Consider the following 17,356-nt stretch of genomic DNA (forward strand, 5'->3'; position numbering starts at 1 on the left):
CAACATTGAAAAGACAGAGTTGGAAAGTTATAATTAGTGTCTTCTATACAGTTGTCCACAGAAGGGTATGATCTAGGGCTGAAACAATGTAGTCCCCAAGAAGAGTGTACACAACAAGACTGGCTTATCAGGACTTCCACAGTTTATACTTGTTCTGTTTTCCAGAACCATGTTTATTCTCTTTAATTTGGTTTCCAAGGATGTATCAGTACTGAGAAAGGGCATTTGGGTTAGTAGGTAAAAGACTAATTATCAGAAAGATATATCATCTCCTATGTGTTAGTAAAATTTAATTTTTCTCCTACTATCTATACTGAAAAATTTACTAAGGTCTTATCAGACCTAGGTAGCTGACAAAGCAGGTCCTGGACCGGATCACACTAGACATACCAATTCTTGAAGTCCTTGTAAACAGTACAATTACACTGCTAATGAAGAACATTAAAATACCATTTCTCTGTTAATTCTGCAATTTTGCCCCTGAATCAGCACTTCAGAGAGTGGGACAATCAGTTCTAAATAGCAGGTAAAAGAATTCCTACATAACTTTGATAACCGCAGAGACCAATCTCAATTATACATTTGTGTTTTTGGAGACAGCAGGTCAGCTTCAGCAATGCTACACACTGTTTACTGAGTTCACTGACAGATGGGAAGACATAGAGTTTCAGGGGCCTTCCTGTAATGCACTGAAAAACCTAGTCCTGCCTCTATCATGGGAGAAAAGTAGAGGCAATCAACTTGGATATGATGCTATTTCTCTCTTCCAACCAAGCTGGAGTGAAAAATGCTTGAAGATGGTGATGGCCAAGACCAGAGTCAGGAACTGGGGTCTGGGCAGAGTCTAGGGAACCATTAGAGCCTTGTCTTCTTGGTTTCCAGGTTGATCATATTTCCTTGGATTTGGGGGGTCTGCTTATCTGTTGACCCCTGAATATCCCCTGGCTTTAAAGGAACATAGTAGTATCCCATGATGGAGAAGATCAGGCAGACCACCAGCAAGAGGCAGGAAAACAAAATGAATTCGGCCCACTGTAGGAAGAAATACATATAAGAGAAAAATATGAAGAACCTGATACTAAACTGATCTTTCTAAGATGAAGACCGAGGAGCAGACTGACCCAGGGTCAGCAGTGTAGGAAGAGCTTTGGTAGGAGGAGACAGGGCTCACTGTCCTCAACTCACATGGACCTATGTGGTCATTATTGCAACTTACATGTCTCTTTTCCTGGCAAAATCTGTGTCTAATTCATCTCAGGTCAGAGGGCTGAGTGGGAGACAGAGGGGTCGGGGAAGGGCAGCAGAGGAAGATGGAGGGAAATCCTTGGGTAGACACATGCTCCTGTTTCTCCTAGGTACATACTTGAGCCAGGCCACTGAACTGTGCCACAATAAGCACAATGATATTCCCAAATGCAACTGTCAACAACCAGGCCGCCTGGAGTACAGACTTCATGCTAGAGGGAGCCTAGAGAAGACACAAATCTGTGAGTAAAGAAACTCCCTATACCACCCTCCTATACCATGCATCTACCCAGAAAACTTCTCCCACCCCAACTTCCAGATTTGAACTTCCCCCACAAGTTCAGCTATCACATCAGTTCAGGGAATGGTAATAATGTTCATAGTAACAACAAGATGGAGCTCTTAACTGAAACTTTTAAATCATTGTGTCATATAATCTTCATTAAAACCCTAAGGGATAATTTCTATTACTATTCTTATTTTACACAAAAATAGCATTAGACAGATGATAATTCACTTGCTGAAGATTACACAATAGATTTTCAGCCAAAATTTGAACATGGGCAGTTTGATTCCATAGTCCTTATTCTTAATGTTTCTGTCCTTTTCTGGATCCCAAACAGCATAGGGATCCAGCCTGCCATGTTCCTGGGAGTCAAGTTGATACTCTGTTCAGGGTCATAAGAAATCTAAAGCCAAAAACTATAGAGGTCTTGGCCATGGTCACATACCTAATTAAGGCAGTCAAAGTGTTGGTTGCTCAGTTGTGTCCAACTCTTTGTGACCCCAGTGACTGTATCCTGCCAGGCTCCTCTGTCCATGGAATTCTCCAGGCAAGAATACTGGAGTGAGTAGCCAATCCCTTCTCCAGGGGATCTTCCCAACCCAGGGATCGAACCTGGGCCTGCTGCATTATAGGCAGATTCTTTACCATCTGAGCCACCAGGGAAGCCCCAAGTGAGGCAGTGTCAGGATTAAAACTCCATCCTCTGAGCAGTAGTTCCATCTCCACTTTCCACTTGCAAAAACCTACCTGAGAATAAGAAAACTCAAGTCCTGTGACAGAGAACATGACCTCCCCAGCTGTAACAAGAGCATATTGTGGTAGCTGCCATGCGATGGACATTTTGTTGGCTGGGATGTATTCCATCTTCCAGGCCTGAGGACCCTGATTGGTTCTCTTAGTGAGGGAAACAAGAAATGGGCTTGTTAGGAGTCTCGAGTAAATATTCCTGGCCTATAGCATTTATGATCTTACATCCATCTCCTGATTGTATTGTCATTCTTGTTGTACCATGAAGAGATTGAGCAATTTCTACACAATTTCAGGTTTTTGAAATTCCTTTTGGTAACACTCCATTCACTTGCCTGGCTTCAGTCAATCAGATACCATTATAACAGAGCCCTTAAATGGTAGACTATTTTAATATTGTAGTTTGAAGTCCCAACATTTTGACCTACTGCATATTTTGATCCTGGTCAATATTTTAAATGTAAAATGGCATCCGATATATGAACAATTATCAGAAAAGCATGTACTTTAAAAAGTTAAGTACAATTAAAATATTTCTAACATTTTCCATTTAAATATCTTACTAAAATTACTTTATCAGAATAAATTATTTTCTTGGTAACCTTTACATTAAAGATTTTCCCGATCAATTTTTAAATACCTATATCAAATACCACCTGCTATTTTTTCTTTTATTTTCTGGCTGTTATTTTTAAACTCAAATGTATACATAAAGATTTTGTCAAAAAGATGCTATAATTCTATAAAATTTTGGTCAAAAAGAATCTTCAGGGTCAATTTTTTGTTATCAATGTTACCAAATATACATGATTCTACAGTCTTTTTTCCCCAAAACTACTTTTACTGTATGCAGGTTCTCAGCTGTATTTGGTTTTACTGTACAATAAATGGAATGAAATTTTTGAAATTATATATTTTTATAGGGATAAAACCAAGTTTTAGGTAGCAGGTGTTATTAAATAGTAGATGTAATACATGGATATATCATGAGATTAAAAATAGAGATAAAATATGAAGTTCAAAAGCCCTGAAATATAAAGTTCTTGATGTTGAAATGCCTTTGATTTTCTTATTTGGAAATAGAGTTGTTGCAGATATAATTAGCCAAATTATAATTAAATCATTGGGGTGGGCCCTAATCTAATATGACTGATGTCTTCATAAGAGTCAGAGTCACTGCATTCAAAATGTAGTAAGGGAAGTGTTGCTTTCATTGATATTGTGAATAATACTGGGCATATATTTGGGTTTTCTTAGCGTCAGAGAAGACCATGACCTGAGCTTGTAAATAAAAGTCACATTCTTAAATACTCACAGACAGTATAATAATTAAGTAAACAAAGTAGACTGAATGGGAGTGATACAGACTATGGTAAACTGTCTAAAGCATACAGCCACTATAGCACCAGCCAAGTGACATGGTAATACTTGTTACAAATTTTTCTGATTGAATAACAAAGAAATGTTAAGAAATCAGTTTCTTTGGTGAAATTGCTTAAATTTTAAATATTGTCAATTAATAATTATTATCATTTTTGTCAAGACTGCAACCAGACAAAACAGAACTACATGAGGAACTGGGCCCTCAGAACCTCTAATTTATGATCTCTACTCTAAATGCTTATTAGATCCTCACATTCAGAAACAATATATACAGCCTCTAACTTGAGCAGTATACTATAGACAGAACAGAGAAAAACTGAAATAACACCAGGAATGCAAGTGTTATGAACTGAGTTGTGGCCCCCTAAAACTCATATGTTGAATTCAAACCCCCATTACCCACCTGAGAATGTGACCTTATTTGGAAATAGAGTTGTTGTAGATATAATTAGTCAAATTATAATGAGGTCACTCGGGTAGGCCCTAATCCAATATGACCGGTGTCTTCATAAGAGAAATTTGGACATAGACAAACATACAGGGAGAATTCCATGAGAAGATGAAAGTGAAGACTGGGGTGATTCTTCTATACACCAAGCAACACCAAACATTGCCAGAAAACCACTAAAAGCTAAAGGAAGCTAAATGAAATGGATTCTTTTTCACAGCTCTCAGAAGGAAACTACTCTACCAACACCTTGGTCTTGGACTTCTAGCCTTCATGACTGTAAGACAATAAATTTCTGTTCTTTAAGCCATTCAGCCTGTGGTACTTTGTTACCATGGCCCTAGAAAACTAATACAGGTAGGTTGCTTTAACAGCAGAAAATCAATTAATGCACCGTATCAATAGAAAATCACATGATTTTCAGTAGACACAGATCCTCCCACTTTCCTAGTAAAAAACATACAAACAAAAACCACAACAGACTAGGAATGGAAGGGAACTTAACCTGATACCCAGTCAATGACACCTATAAAAACCCCACAGCTAACATACTCAGTGGTAAAAGACTGAATGCTTTCCCCCAAGTGGATGTCTACTCTCACCTCTTCTATTCAATATTTTCTTGGTGGTTCAAGCAAGAGCACTTCATTAAAAAAGAAAGAAGTAAAAGTCATCCACTGAAAGAAGTAAAGCTTCTTTATGCAGATAACATGATCTTGTATGTATAAAGTCCTAAGGGATCCACTAAAAATCTATTAAAACTAACAAATGAGTTCAGTAAGGTTGCAGGACATAAGATCAGTATCAGTTGTATTTCTACATATTTCCAATGAGCAATTTAAAAATGAAATTAGGGAAATGATTCCATAAGTAACAGCAAAATAAAGAACAAAATACTTAGGAATAAATATAACAAAACAAATGTAAAACCTATATTCTAAAAAGTACAAAAGCATTGTTGAAAATATTTACATCTTGAAGAAGACCTAAGATAAATGGAAAGACACTTCATGTTCACTGGTCAGGAGACAATATTGTTAAGGTAGCAAAACTCCTCATAATCACCTCATAAATTCAATGCAATCTTTAAAAAAAAATCTCAGCTGGCTGCTGATCCCAAGCTGATCCTAAGATTATATGAAAATTCAGGGAACCCATAATAGCCAAACCAGTCTTGAAAGGGAAGAATGAGCAAAACTGAAAGACTCCTACTTCCTGATTTTTAAATTGACTACAAAGTAACAGTAATTAAGAGATTGTGGTATAGGCACAAGAATAAATATATAGGTAAATGGAATAGAATTGACTCCAGAAATAACCCTCACATTTTTGGTCAGTTGACTTTTGACAAAAATATCAAGACCATTTAGTGGGAAAAGAAGAATCTTCAACAGATTGTGCTGAACAACTGGATGTTCACATACAAAAGAATGAAGTTAACCCCCAAGCTCATACTATATACAAAAATTAACTCAAGATAGATTAAAGTCCTAAATGGCAATTTTGTTGCTAAGTCATGTCTGACTCTTTGCAATCCCATGTACTATAACCCACCAGGCTTCTCTGCCCATGGGGATTCTTCAGGCAAGAATACTGGAGTGGGTTGCCATTTCCTTCTCCAGGGGATCTTCCCAACCTAGGGATCGAACCCAGGTCTCCTGCATTGCAGGCAGATTCTTTACCAACTGAGCTACATATAGAAGTCCTAAATGTAAGAGGTCCGTCTAGTCAAGCTATGGTTTTTCCAGTAGTCATGTATGGATGTGAGAGTTGTACTATAAAGGAAGCTGAGCACCGAAGAACTGATGCTTTTGAACTGTGGTGTTGGAGAAGACTCTTGAGAGTCCCCTGGACTGCAAGGAGATCCAACCAGTCCATCCTAAAGGAGATCAGTCCTGGGTGTTCATTGGAAGGACTGATGTTGAAGCTGAAACTCCAATACTTTGGCCACCTGATGGGAAGAGCTGACTCATTTGAAAAGACCCTGATGCTGGGAAAGATTGAGGGCAGGAGGAGAAGGGGATGACAGAGGATGAGATGGCTGGATGGCATCACCAACTCAATGGACTTGAGTTTGGGTAAACTCCAGGAGTTGGTAATGGAAAAGGAGGCCTGGTGTGCTGCGGTTCATGGGGTTGCAGGTTGCAAAGAGTCGGACATGACTGAGCTACTGAACTGAACTGAACTGAAATGGAAGAGGTAAAAACAATAAAACTTAGAGGTAAATATAGGCATAAATCCTCATGAGCTTAGATATGGCAATGGTTTCTTTTTTTTTTTTTTTTTTTTGCAATGGTTTCTTAGATGTAATACTTAAAGTATATGCAACCAAAGAAAAAGTTGATAAATTGAACATCATATAGATTAAAAGTGTTTGTACTTCAGTGGACACCATCAAGAAAGTTAAAAAGACAATTTTATGAATGGGAGAAAATATTTGCAAATTATATATCTAATAATGGACTTATATTTAAAATACATAAAGAATACTTGTATACTAAGTTGCTTCAGTCTTGTCCAACTCTTTGTGAACCCTATGGAATGTAGACTGCCAGGCTCCTCTGTCCATGATCCTCCAGGCAAGAATACTGGACTGGGTTGCCATACCCTCCTCCAGGGGATCTTCCCCAACCAGGGATCGAACCTATGTCTCTTATGTCTCCTGCATTGACAGGCAGGAGACATTACCACTAGCATCACCTGGAAAGCCCTTACAAGTCAATAATTAAAAGACAACTCAATTAGAAATTGCACAAAGAATCTGAATAGACATTTCTCCAAACCTGATTACAAATGGCCAATAAGTACATTAAAAGGTACTCAACATCATTAGTCATCAGGAAAATACAAATCAAAACCACAATGAGATACCATTTCATACCAACTGGAATGGCTATAATTAATAAGACAGAAAAATAAGTGCTGCAAAGATGTGAGAATATTGCCACTTTCTACTCATGGGAATGATAAATGTGCATTTACTTTGCAAAAGGGCTTCCCTGGTGGCTCAGATGGTAAAGAATCTGCCTGCAATGCAGGTAACCTCGGTCTGATCCCTGGGTTGGGAAGATTCCCCAGGAGGAGGACATAGCAACCCCCTCCAGTATTCTTGCATGGAGAATCCCCATGTACAGAGGAGCCTGGCAGGCTACAATCCAAAGGGTCGCAAAGAGTCGGACATGACTGAGCGACTAAGCACATGGCAGTTACTCAAATGGTTAAACACAGAATTACCATGTGACTCAACAATTCCACTCCTGGTTATATACCCAAGAGAAGTGAAAATATATGCTCACACAAACACTTGTACATGAATATTCATAGCAACATTATTTATATCAGTCAAAAGGTGAAAACACCAAATGTCCATATACTGATGAATACATAAACAGTATGTGTTATATCCATGCAATGGGATATAATTGGGCAATAAAAGGAAGTGAAGTACTGTTATATACCCTGAAAAGACTCTGATGCTGGGGAAGATTGAGGGCAGAAGGAGAAGGGAACGACAAAGGATGAGATGGTTGGATGGCATCACCAACTCAATGGACATGAGTTTGGGTAGGCTCTGGGAGTTGGTGATGGACAGGGAGGCCTGGTGTGCTGCAGTTCATGGGGTCGCAAAGAGTTGGACGCGACTGAGCAACTGAACTGAACTGAACTGTTATATACTGCAATATGAATGAACCTTAAAAATAAGCTAAATGAAAGAATCCAGACACAAAAGACCACATAGTATATCATTCCATTTATACTAAATGTCCACAATAGGCCAGTGTATAAGGAAAGTAAACAAGTAGTTGTCTAGAGGTAAGGGATTTGGGAGGAAATGGTGAGTGACTGCTGATGAGTATGGGGCTTCTTTTTGGAATGAGGAAAATGTTCTAAAATTACACAACTCTGAATTTTTAAGCACTACTGAATACATATTATTGAAAATATATCCTACGTGTGTTTTGAATATACAATGCATATTGAATATGTTAATACATTTTAAACCATTATATACTTGAAGTGGGTGAATTGTATGGTATATGAATTATATCTCAATAAGGCTATAATAAAAAATGGCATACCAAAAATGTCATGCTAATTAAATTAATTACAATAAATAAAATGTTGCAGATTATTATCACCCTTCTAGAAATGTTCCATCTTTTTCTTATTCACTATGTACTTTTTATATTTAATACAATGCAAAAAGTAATGGAATAAAATTAGAATCAAAATTGACATCAGAGGTCTAATACCCTGATGGCTGAACAACTGCTTTTGATGGGCCACAGTTAATTGATCCCCCAAACTTTGTGTAAAGATTGACATTTGCTACAAGTCTTGGTATTTCAGACTGTGATATACTAGCAGATCAATTTCCAAGGAGCTAGGAGAACCACATGTGAAGTCAGTCAAGAAGACCAAAATAATTTTTGTTTTCTTGGTGCCATAATGAGACTGGAGCAGACCATGTCACCTCACAGCAATGACTCAAGATAAATTATGTCTACCATTCCCCAAGATCCTATGCCTGCTGCCAATGTTATCTATTTTAAGTCCTCTCTGGAGACCTTAGTAGCTTTTCTAAAGTCACTATAGAAGCTATCACCTTACACTAGAGATAAGTATGTGATACCATCTTGCCACAGAGTCTTCTTTGGATCTAGGATATATATATAGACACATATAGATATAGATACATATAGAGATATATTATATATAAGTTTAGATATGATATATTATATAGATACAGATATATGGAAGGAAAGAGTGAGGATGGCCATGGGATACTTACATTAGTAATAACAAACAGATAAATTGCACCAAAGTCTAGTAGGCCCAAATTCAGCGAAAAATCTTCATTCTTTGTTCTACAGTGCACTGCAGGATATCTACAACAGGACAAATTTAGGTTAGAATAAACATTACAATTTAGAAAAGCACTTCCATCTCTGGTGGAAAGAGTGATTTCATCTCTCTACTGATAGTGAATCAAGCAGCAAAGCAACCATTTCTCTTTGAGGAGTCTTAGAGTAAGTTATTGTCTTGCAAGGCTTTTTCCACCTCTGATCTGAGATTTCATTGCCTGTTGGGTATTTTTTTTTTAACCTTAAACCTGAATGCAGAAGGTACAAATTGCTTTCTGTTGTGAACTTCAGACTCTAAGTCTTCTCATCTAAATCTTACGAATTTTTCTTTTCTGAATCTTATGAACTAGTGGAACAGCTTAAAACTGAATCTGAAAGGATAAGCTCAAAGTAACAAGGTGTTAATAGGAGTTACAAAAGGGCAGGAATGGGAGCCAATAATAAACCGGCAAACCTCCAGGAGACAGCCTTCACAACAAGTATGGTCTCAATATGTCTGTGCAGAACAACATGAGACTGAGGAAAGGAGTGAAAGGTTGCAAAAGAGGAGTCTGTGTATATTTACAATTAGCTGAGGTATATTAGGTATATAATTAGGTATAACTTCTATACCTAATCTGCCCACTTATACACAAAGAAAGTATTTAAAAGTCGGTTGTTGATGAAAGTAAAATATCCACAGGGTAGTGCTCTTACTCTCCTCTTTGCACAGTTCTGTAAGCAGACACACCATAGTCTTCATCAACAATTAGGGATGCATCTGTACCCAGGGAGACATTGACCTCTTCATGCAAAGTGTTAACAAACCTAAGGGTAGAGACATTGTTAGAGATTAGACAAACTCTCCCACCTGATAAATGGGCAGGGGCCTTTTCTGTTTTGTTTATTGCTATATGCCTAGTGCCTAGAACAGAGGCTAGCACATAATAGGTACATGATATATATTGTTAACTGAATGAATAAATGAACTCACACATAAGTAATTAGTAGTCTTAGCTGTCCCTATCTTTTTCTTTTCTCAGGTATTAGCTTTTTGTCTGCCACATCATCACCTGATCTCAACTGGGATGACACTATCATGATCACCCATGGCAGTTTGAGCCTCCTCAGTAACCCAGCTTAGGTGCACCCAATTTCTTTCTGTTTTTTAATGATGGAATTCGTCAACTGAAGCTCCAAAAAGGAAAATAATTATGTATATATAAATACATATTAGTATTTATATAAAACTTATGCTTTATCTTACAAATGAAGTCTGATTTGCTTTATACAAAACTCAGACTCCCAACCCACATTAGGTTAAGCTATCATTGTTTTGGGTCTTCAGACAAACTTGAACTCTTCCAGAACCATCTTTTTAATTTTTTGAACCTGAGCCCCTAAATCGTTCCGTTTCAATTTTTCATAGCATTTGTGTTAGTCCCTGGCTCATGGGATTAGAAGGGCAGTTCCCTCTAAAACCGTTGATGTTGATTCCTGGACTTTAGATCATCCTGCACTAACCTAGAAATTGCTCCCTTTCATCCTTTACTGGAGGTTTCCATTGCTCTCTGACCCAGGGAAGACATATTTTGATCTGTTTACTTTTTCTGAAAATCATGCAAAGGCAGATTATTATGACTGTTCCAGCCTTCAGTGAAATTCAAATTTTTCATTAAAAGTTCTCCTCTAAAATGCTATTCTCTATAACAACCATCTAATCTTCATGGCCATAGGCACATGCATCTGTCTATTTCCTGTCAGATTCCTGCCCCTGTGAGCAAGTGACCTCTTCAGGGCTTCATCTTTGTAACTGTGCCAGAGTGTCTAACAAGACCTTCAACCTTTTCTAGATTCAAGACCAAGTATGTTACCTTTACTAAACCATGATGCCTCTATAGGTTCATTTTAAATTTTACTTTAAAAACATAGTAACTATAAAAGATATTCAACTTCCAGTAATGAAGGGAGAAATATTTACTTCTAAATTTCTCTCTGAGGATCACAGACAGGAAGTACTTAATTTTTTTTTCTTAAGAGCAAGATAAGTGCATAAAATTCAGTAGAAGTAATCCATGTGACAGAGCACAGAGGGGTGTTCATAGATATAGGGTCATTTTTGATTATCATTGAGAAAGCAAGCCAAAAGACTTGGTTTTGAATCTGTGCCTCTCAATTCCCTGGGGAAATGCCTTGACACCAATCCTCCTGACATTCTAGGAAAATGCATCCTAATACAAGACAATCAGAATGTGAAGTTCTGTAGACAGACACATTGCGATCTTTCAACTGGAAGTGGAAATTCTGGTTTTTTGTCTTCAAGTGGAATCTGGAATAGTGTGGCATATTCCACAGAATGAAGAATATGGGGTCTCTTCTGAAGCCCCACAGCCCAGAAGAGACCCCAGATTCAAGAGAACAGAGAGGCCTGGGTCTCCTTGACATCCAAACCTCATGGCTATCATCCCATTGGTTGTTTTGTTTTCTTCATCCTTCACCTACAATAGAGGGAAGTAAAAATCAGTTACCAGTGACTAGAAGGAAGTGATAATCATAAAATTTGATCATAAAATCAAATCATAAAATCATATCATAATCAAATCATAAAATTTGATCATCAGATATATCCTTGGTAAGATATTGATGAGCCAGTCATCATACTCTAAGATAATTTGGAAATTAGTCCATTCCTCACTTACCATCATGCTAGAAATACTTTCCCCATCTTCTCGAATGATGAGGGTGTACCATATTTTCTCCTCCACAGAATGCTCAGTGTATACAGACACATTGTGATATTTCAATTGGAAGTGGAAATTCTGGCTTTTTGTCTTCAAGTGGAGTTTGGAATAGTGTGGCATATTCTGGAGAATGAAGAGCCTGTTAGATTCATCTTCTACCCCACCTTGAACACTGAGTCTCATAGTAAACCAGGGCAGTTGACCTCATCAAATATTTTCAACATTACTCTTTAACTTCGTAATTCCATTTCTGGGAAGATACCATAGGATAAATTATAGGCATGAATAAAGATTTATAAGTAAGGATGTTCATTACAGGATTACTTATAATAATTAAAATACTGATAAGGAAATATTTTACTAAACTGTAATATTTCCACAGAATGGAATATTATGTATCCATTAACACCACATACTCAAAGTTTATCTAAGGACACAGGAAAATGCTTTTGATGCAGTTTATCTTAAGAAAAATTTAAAGTCAATACAGCATATAGTGTTTCAACACTTTTAAAAAATCTGTTTATTCATTTATACAAAACTGCTATCTATAATTAATCTGTGTGATGGATTTATAGGTGAATTTTATATCTGTTGACATATTCCCCAATTTTCAATAATAAACATATTTTATTAAAGTATTTTTAAATGAATATTTCAGAATATGTATAATATAGTAGTGAAAATATGCAAGCCAAACTCTTCCACAGGGTGTGTGTAGGAAGCAGTTTGAAATGCTAAAACAAATTACCACCTATTGAGAGCTTACAATGTCTCAGACATTATGCTAAGCACTTTACACATAATATTTATCCTTACAACAGCTTATGACATAAAAATTACTGCCATTTTACAGATGATAAAACTGAGGCTTAGAGATACAAATAACTTGTTAAAGGTCTTATAACTACAGAGTGGCAGAACCAGGAATTGGATTGGGGCACTTCGACTCAACAAATGCATCCTATAAACCACTGTATTATGCTGCTGCCTTGGCACATAATCTGAATGTTTCTAACTCACTCAAGTCCATACGTCACCTGAAAAGATTTGATGGACTCTGCCAACAGAGTATTATTTTCATCGCCGAGCACTGTTACCTTCACCTCATCATCTGCCAGATTTAAGACTTGTAGGAAAATCTCTTGGGAATCTGGCTGGTGTGGGGCCATTTCCTTAGGACAGAGAACACATGTTAGAATTACCAACAAATCACCCTTGAGATACAATGAGATCATATACTGCAGTACTATCTTGATAGCCAAGTTTATCTAGTCAAGAGGATACAGTTTTCTACCTCTAAAGAGCATTTGGCTTTGAAAATTCTGAAGGCAGTTTGGAGCGGGAATCTCCACCTCACTGTAGTAAGCACTGATCAGAGCAGTTCAGTCGCTTAGTCATGTCTGACTCTTTGCAACCCCATGAACTGTAGCACGCCAGTTTCCCTGTCCACCACCTCCCGAAGCTTGCTCAAACTCATGTCCATCGAGTCAGTGATGCCATCCAACCTTCTCACCCTCTGTTGTCCCCTTCTCCTGTTTCAGACTTTCCCAGCATCAGGGTCTTTTCCAATGAATCAGTTCTTTGCAGCAGGTGGCCAAAGTATTGGAGTTTCAGCTTCAGAATCAGTCCTTCCAATGAATATTCAGGATTGATTTCCTTTAGGATTGACTGGTTTGTCTCTTTGCAGCCCAAAGGACTCTTAAGAGTTTTCTGCAACACCACAGTTCAGAAGCATCAGTTCTTCGACACTCAGCTTTCTTTCTGGTCCAACTCTCACATACATACATGACTACTGGAAAAACCATAGTTTTGATTAGATATACCTTTGTTGGCAAAGTAATGTCTCTGCTTTTTAATATGCTATCTAGATTTGTCATAGCTTTTCTTCCAAGGAGCAATCATCTTTTAATTTCATCATTGCAGTCAACATCTGCAGTGATTTTGGAGCCCAAGAAAATAAGATCTCTCACTGTTTCCCCATCTATTTGCCATGTAGTGATGGGACCGGATGCCATGATCTTAGTTTTCTGAATGTTGAGTTTTAAGGCAGCTTTTCCACTCTCCTCTTTCATCCAAAAGCTCTTTAGTTCCTCTTCACTTTCTGCCATAAGGGTGGTGTCATCTGCATATCTGAGGTTATTGATATTTCTCCCGGCAATCTTGATTCCAGCTTGTGCTTCATCCAGCCTGGCATTTCACATGATGTACTCTCCATATAAGTTAAATAAGCATGGTAACAATATACAGCCTTGATGTACTCCTTTCCTGATTTGGAACCAGTCCACTGTTCAATGTCCAGTTCTAACTGTGGCTTCTCTTGATCTGCATATAGATTTATCAGGAGGCAGGTAAAGTGGTCTGGTACTCCTATCTCTTGAAGAATTTTCCACAGTTTGTTGTGATCCACACAGTCAAAGACTTTGGCATAGTCAATAAAGCAGAAATAGATGGTTTTCTAGAACTCTCATGCTTTTTCACTGATCCAACCGATTTTGGCAATTTAATCTCTGGTTCCTCTGCCTTTTCTAAATCCAGCTTGAACATCTGGAAGTTCTCAGTTCATGTACTATTGAAGCCTGACTTGGAGAATTTTGAGCATTACTTTACTAGCATGTGAGATGAGTGCAATTGTGCAGTAGTTTGAGCATTCTTTAGCATTGCCTTTCTTTGGGATTGGAATGAAAACTGACCTTTTCCAGTCCTGTGGCCACTGCTGAGTTTTCCAAATTTGCTGACATCTTGAGTGCAGCACTTTCACAGCATCATCTCTTAGGTTTTTGAAATAGCTCAACTGGAATTCCATCGCCCCCACTAGCTTCATTTGTAGTGATGCTTCCTAAGGCCCACTTGACTTCACATTCCAGGATGTCTGGCTCTAGGGGAGTGATCACACCATTGTGGTTATCAGGGTCATGAAGATTTTTTTTCTGTATGGCTCCTCTGTGTATTTTTGCCACCTCTTCTTAATATCTTCTGCTTCTGTAGTCTTTCCCTTCTCCAGGGGATCTTCCCAACTCAGAATTGAACCCACGTCTCCTGCACAGCAGGTGGTTTCTTTATCAACTGAGCTATCAGGGAATCCCCCGTAAGCACTTGTGCCAGGTAACAAACTCCATTCTTTTTGACTTGGCTGTGGCCCCATACATCATTCCCCAATAGTGACTATTCAATCTGCTAAAAGGTATTTGAGTGTTTGGTAAGGTATCAAAGAGATGATTATATATCTTGGATACTGGTGTTTGGAAATTCCTACATCATTCAGGTGGGAGGTGGACTTTATTTTACACTGCTGCTCTACTCTTTTATCTACTCATTTGCTACAAATACTTATTATGCACCTTCTGTAAAACAGCTACTATGGTAGGGTCCAGTGAATCAAGATTGAACAAGTCAGAAAAATGAACAAAATAGATATGATCCTGCCCTGATGGAGCTTAAGATTTACTGTACTCACATTAATTTTTATCTCTACAGCAGCAGCAACTGCAAAAGCCAGGCATGCTAGGATCATGCCAACAGCCATTTTCCTAAGTGATCTGTAGAGGAAACAGGGGCAATTATACCTAAACTGTAGGTGCTAAAGAATAAAATCTAAACCTCCTAAGCTTACCTAATTTGTTCTCAATTACTTTCAAAGTATTTGTTAGTACTCCCCTTCATATATCCTTCTTTTTACCTTTACTTGAGTCACACTGAACTGTTCTTTGTAACACATCATTTTTTCCACCTTTATTTATGATGGTTTTTCTATCTATTATATCATAATAGCAAAAATAATAGTAACACAGCCAGAATTATTGAACTTTTACCATATACCAGTTACTATATATTATTACCTTCTTTTCCTCTTCTTTATAAGTTTTTCTTGATGCTGGCCACTCTCTTCCATCTCTGCATTTCCGGGCACTTTGTTTCCCTTCTTAGGCTTAACATCTTAACATAACTCATCTTGTGCAATAACCTCGCATATTTTCTAGCTCCCTTACTAAAGAATAAAGTCCTTAGGAGCAAGATTTGTGCTTTTACAAAGCACTTGGTGCTCAATGAATGAGTAAATGGCAAAAAGTTATTTGAATATATAAAATGATTATCAAAAGGAAATTGCTATTAAATCAGAAATTATAGATGACTTAACACCCTTCTCTGTCAAACTTTACAAAGAATAACACTTCTATTTAGAAAGGGGGAAAACAGTTTCTATCTCCACTCTTATGAGGTCCTTCATTTGTTTCATAGGGACAGTAAGAGATTTAAAGGGATTAGTTAATCACCAAAGACTTTGGACTTCTTTGAAGAGGCAACTTTTAAGTACAAAGCAACAAGTTGGTTTAGGAGACTAATCACATACTTTTGACTTTCCATGAAGTGTACTGCTAACTTTTCAACATCACATATGTAAGTCTGCACTAATGACTTGGACTCTCTAAGTTAAGAATTAATTAGATCTAATTCCCATCCTGTAGTATTAATAGGCATTTAATCTAATATAGATAAACAGTAGCAGAAAGATGATAAACCAAAATAAATCATTACTGAGCAGAAAAGATACTGACTCTTTATCAAACTGGGCAAATTCTGAGTCAGTTTGGAGTAACATAGGCGTAGTGAACACTTGTGTGCATGTATGCTGTTGCTTCAGTCATGTCTGACTCTTTGCAACCCCGTGGATTGTAGCCCATTGGGCTCCTATGTCCATGGGGTTCTCCAAGCAAGAATACTGGAGTGGGTTGCCATGCCCTCTTTGAGGGGATCTTCCTGACCCAGGGATTGAACCCATGTCCCTTATTTCTCCTACATTGGCAGGCAGATTCTTTACCACTAGCGCCACCTGGGAAGTTCATAGTGAGCACTTACGTGAAGTTAATGCCACACTTAGAGACCAGACGATAAATGACAAGGTCAAACAATGGTATGAAGACAAGAACCAAAAAGGGATTTAGCACCTGTAAAACGATGGTAAAAAGAATTAGTTACACGTGTTCTATCATGAGTGTGAGCATGTGCTTTCATTTGCATGTGTGCATACTCTCTCACATCCAAACAAACTTTCATCATACAACGTACGGAGTGATTCTGCATCTTTCAGTCCCTTTACACCCAAGACTGTATTACCCCTGCATAGCACGTTAGCTTCCAAATATCCCAAGGAACCAGTTTCACTCTGCACCGGTTTTTTTATCAATTAATTAGGAGTTCTTCCCTCCCATTTGCTCTAATCTTATCCAGTTTCACAACCAAGGGAAAAATGTCACGGTCAGGAGAAAGGAAGGAGAGAAGAAGGAATTGGGGACTGTTGAACAAAACAAAGAGTTAAAAATAACTGGAAGTCACCAATAAACAGGGCTTCTGAATTCATTGCTCACACAACAAAGCATTACACTTCCTTTGACAACATGATACTTGATGAGGAAAAAAAAATCCAATGCTTACACTTTCCCTGTGAGTTCAAAACTCCCTGGAGTTTTTTCATTAGCTACTTGCTTAAGAGAAGATATGAAAGAGAATTGTGAGGCTTAGAGAGAATATTTTCATCGCTATGTTTAGCCCTCCCCAGCATAGAAGGAAAAAACCCATCAAATTATGGTTGGTAATCCTCCTACTATATATAAAGTTATAGATAAGGGAAAAAATAAGTACCCAAGAATATAGAGAAGTCTCC

The 17,356-nt window shown here is 37.8% G+C and overlaps 1 protein-coding gene across 1 annotated transcript in view; it reads right to left on the bottom strand.

The window, feature by feature from the left end:
• Positions 1 to 142: 142 nt before the first annotated feature.
• LOC133073510 (solute carrier family 15 member 2) overlaps positions 143 to 17,356 on the bottom strand; it is a 37,729-nt gene continuing 20,515 nt past the window's right edge. Inside the window, exons 13-22 of the mRNA XM_061167047.1 lie at positions 16,552 to 16,640; positions 15,152 to 15,233; positions 12,735 to 12,869; positions 11,653 to 11,817; positions 11,405 to 11,451; positions 9,671 to 9,781; positions 8,902 to 8,998; positions 2,279 to 2,425; positions 1,364 to 1,468; positions 143 to 1,032 (exon numbers count right to left, since the gene is read on the bottom strand). Coding sequence (XP_061023030.1) covers positions 856 to 1,032; positions 1,364 to 1,468; positions 2,279 to 2,425; positions 8,902 to 8,998; positions 9,671 to 9,781; positions 11,405 to 11,451; positions 11,653 to 11,817; positions 12,735 to 12,869; positions 15,152 to 15,233; positions 16,552 to 16,640 — 1,155 coding nt within the window. The 3' untranslated portion in view covers positions 143 to 855. The remainder of the gene's footprint in view (positions 1,033 to 1,363; positions 1,469 to 2,278; positions 2,426 to 8,901; positions 8,999 to 9,670; positions 9,782 to 11,404; positions 11,452 to 11,652; positions 11,818 to 12,734; positions 12,870 to 15,151; positions 15,234 to 16,551; positions 16,641 to 17,356) is intronic.

This window comes from Dama dama, chromosome 19 (genome assembly GCF_033118175.1).
Source record: "Dama dama isolate Ldn47 chromosome 19, ASM3311817v1, whole genome shotgun sequence".
NCBI classification, from domain to species: Eukaryota; Metazoa; Chordata; class Mammalia; order Artiodactyla; family Cervidae; genus Dama; species Dama dama.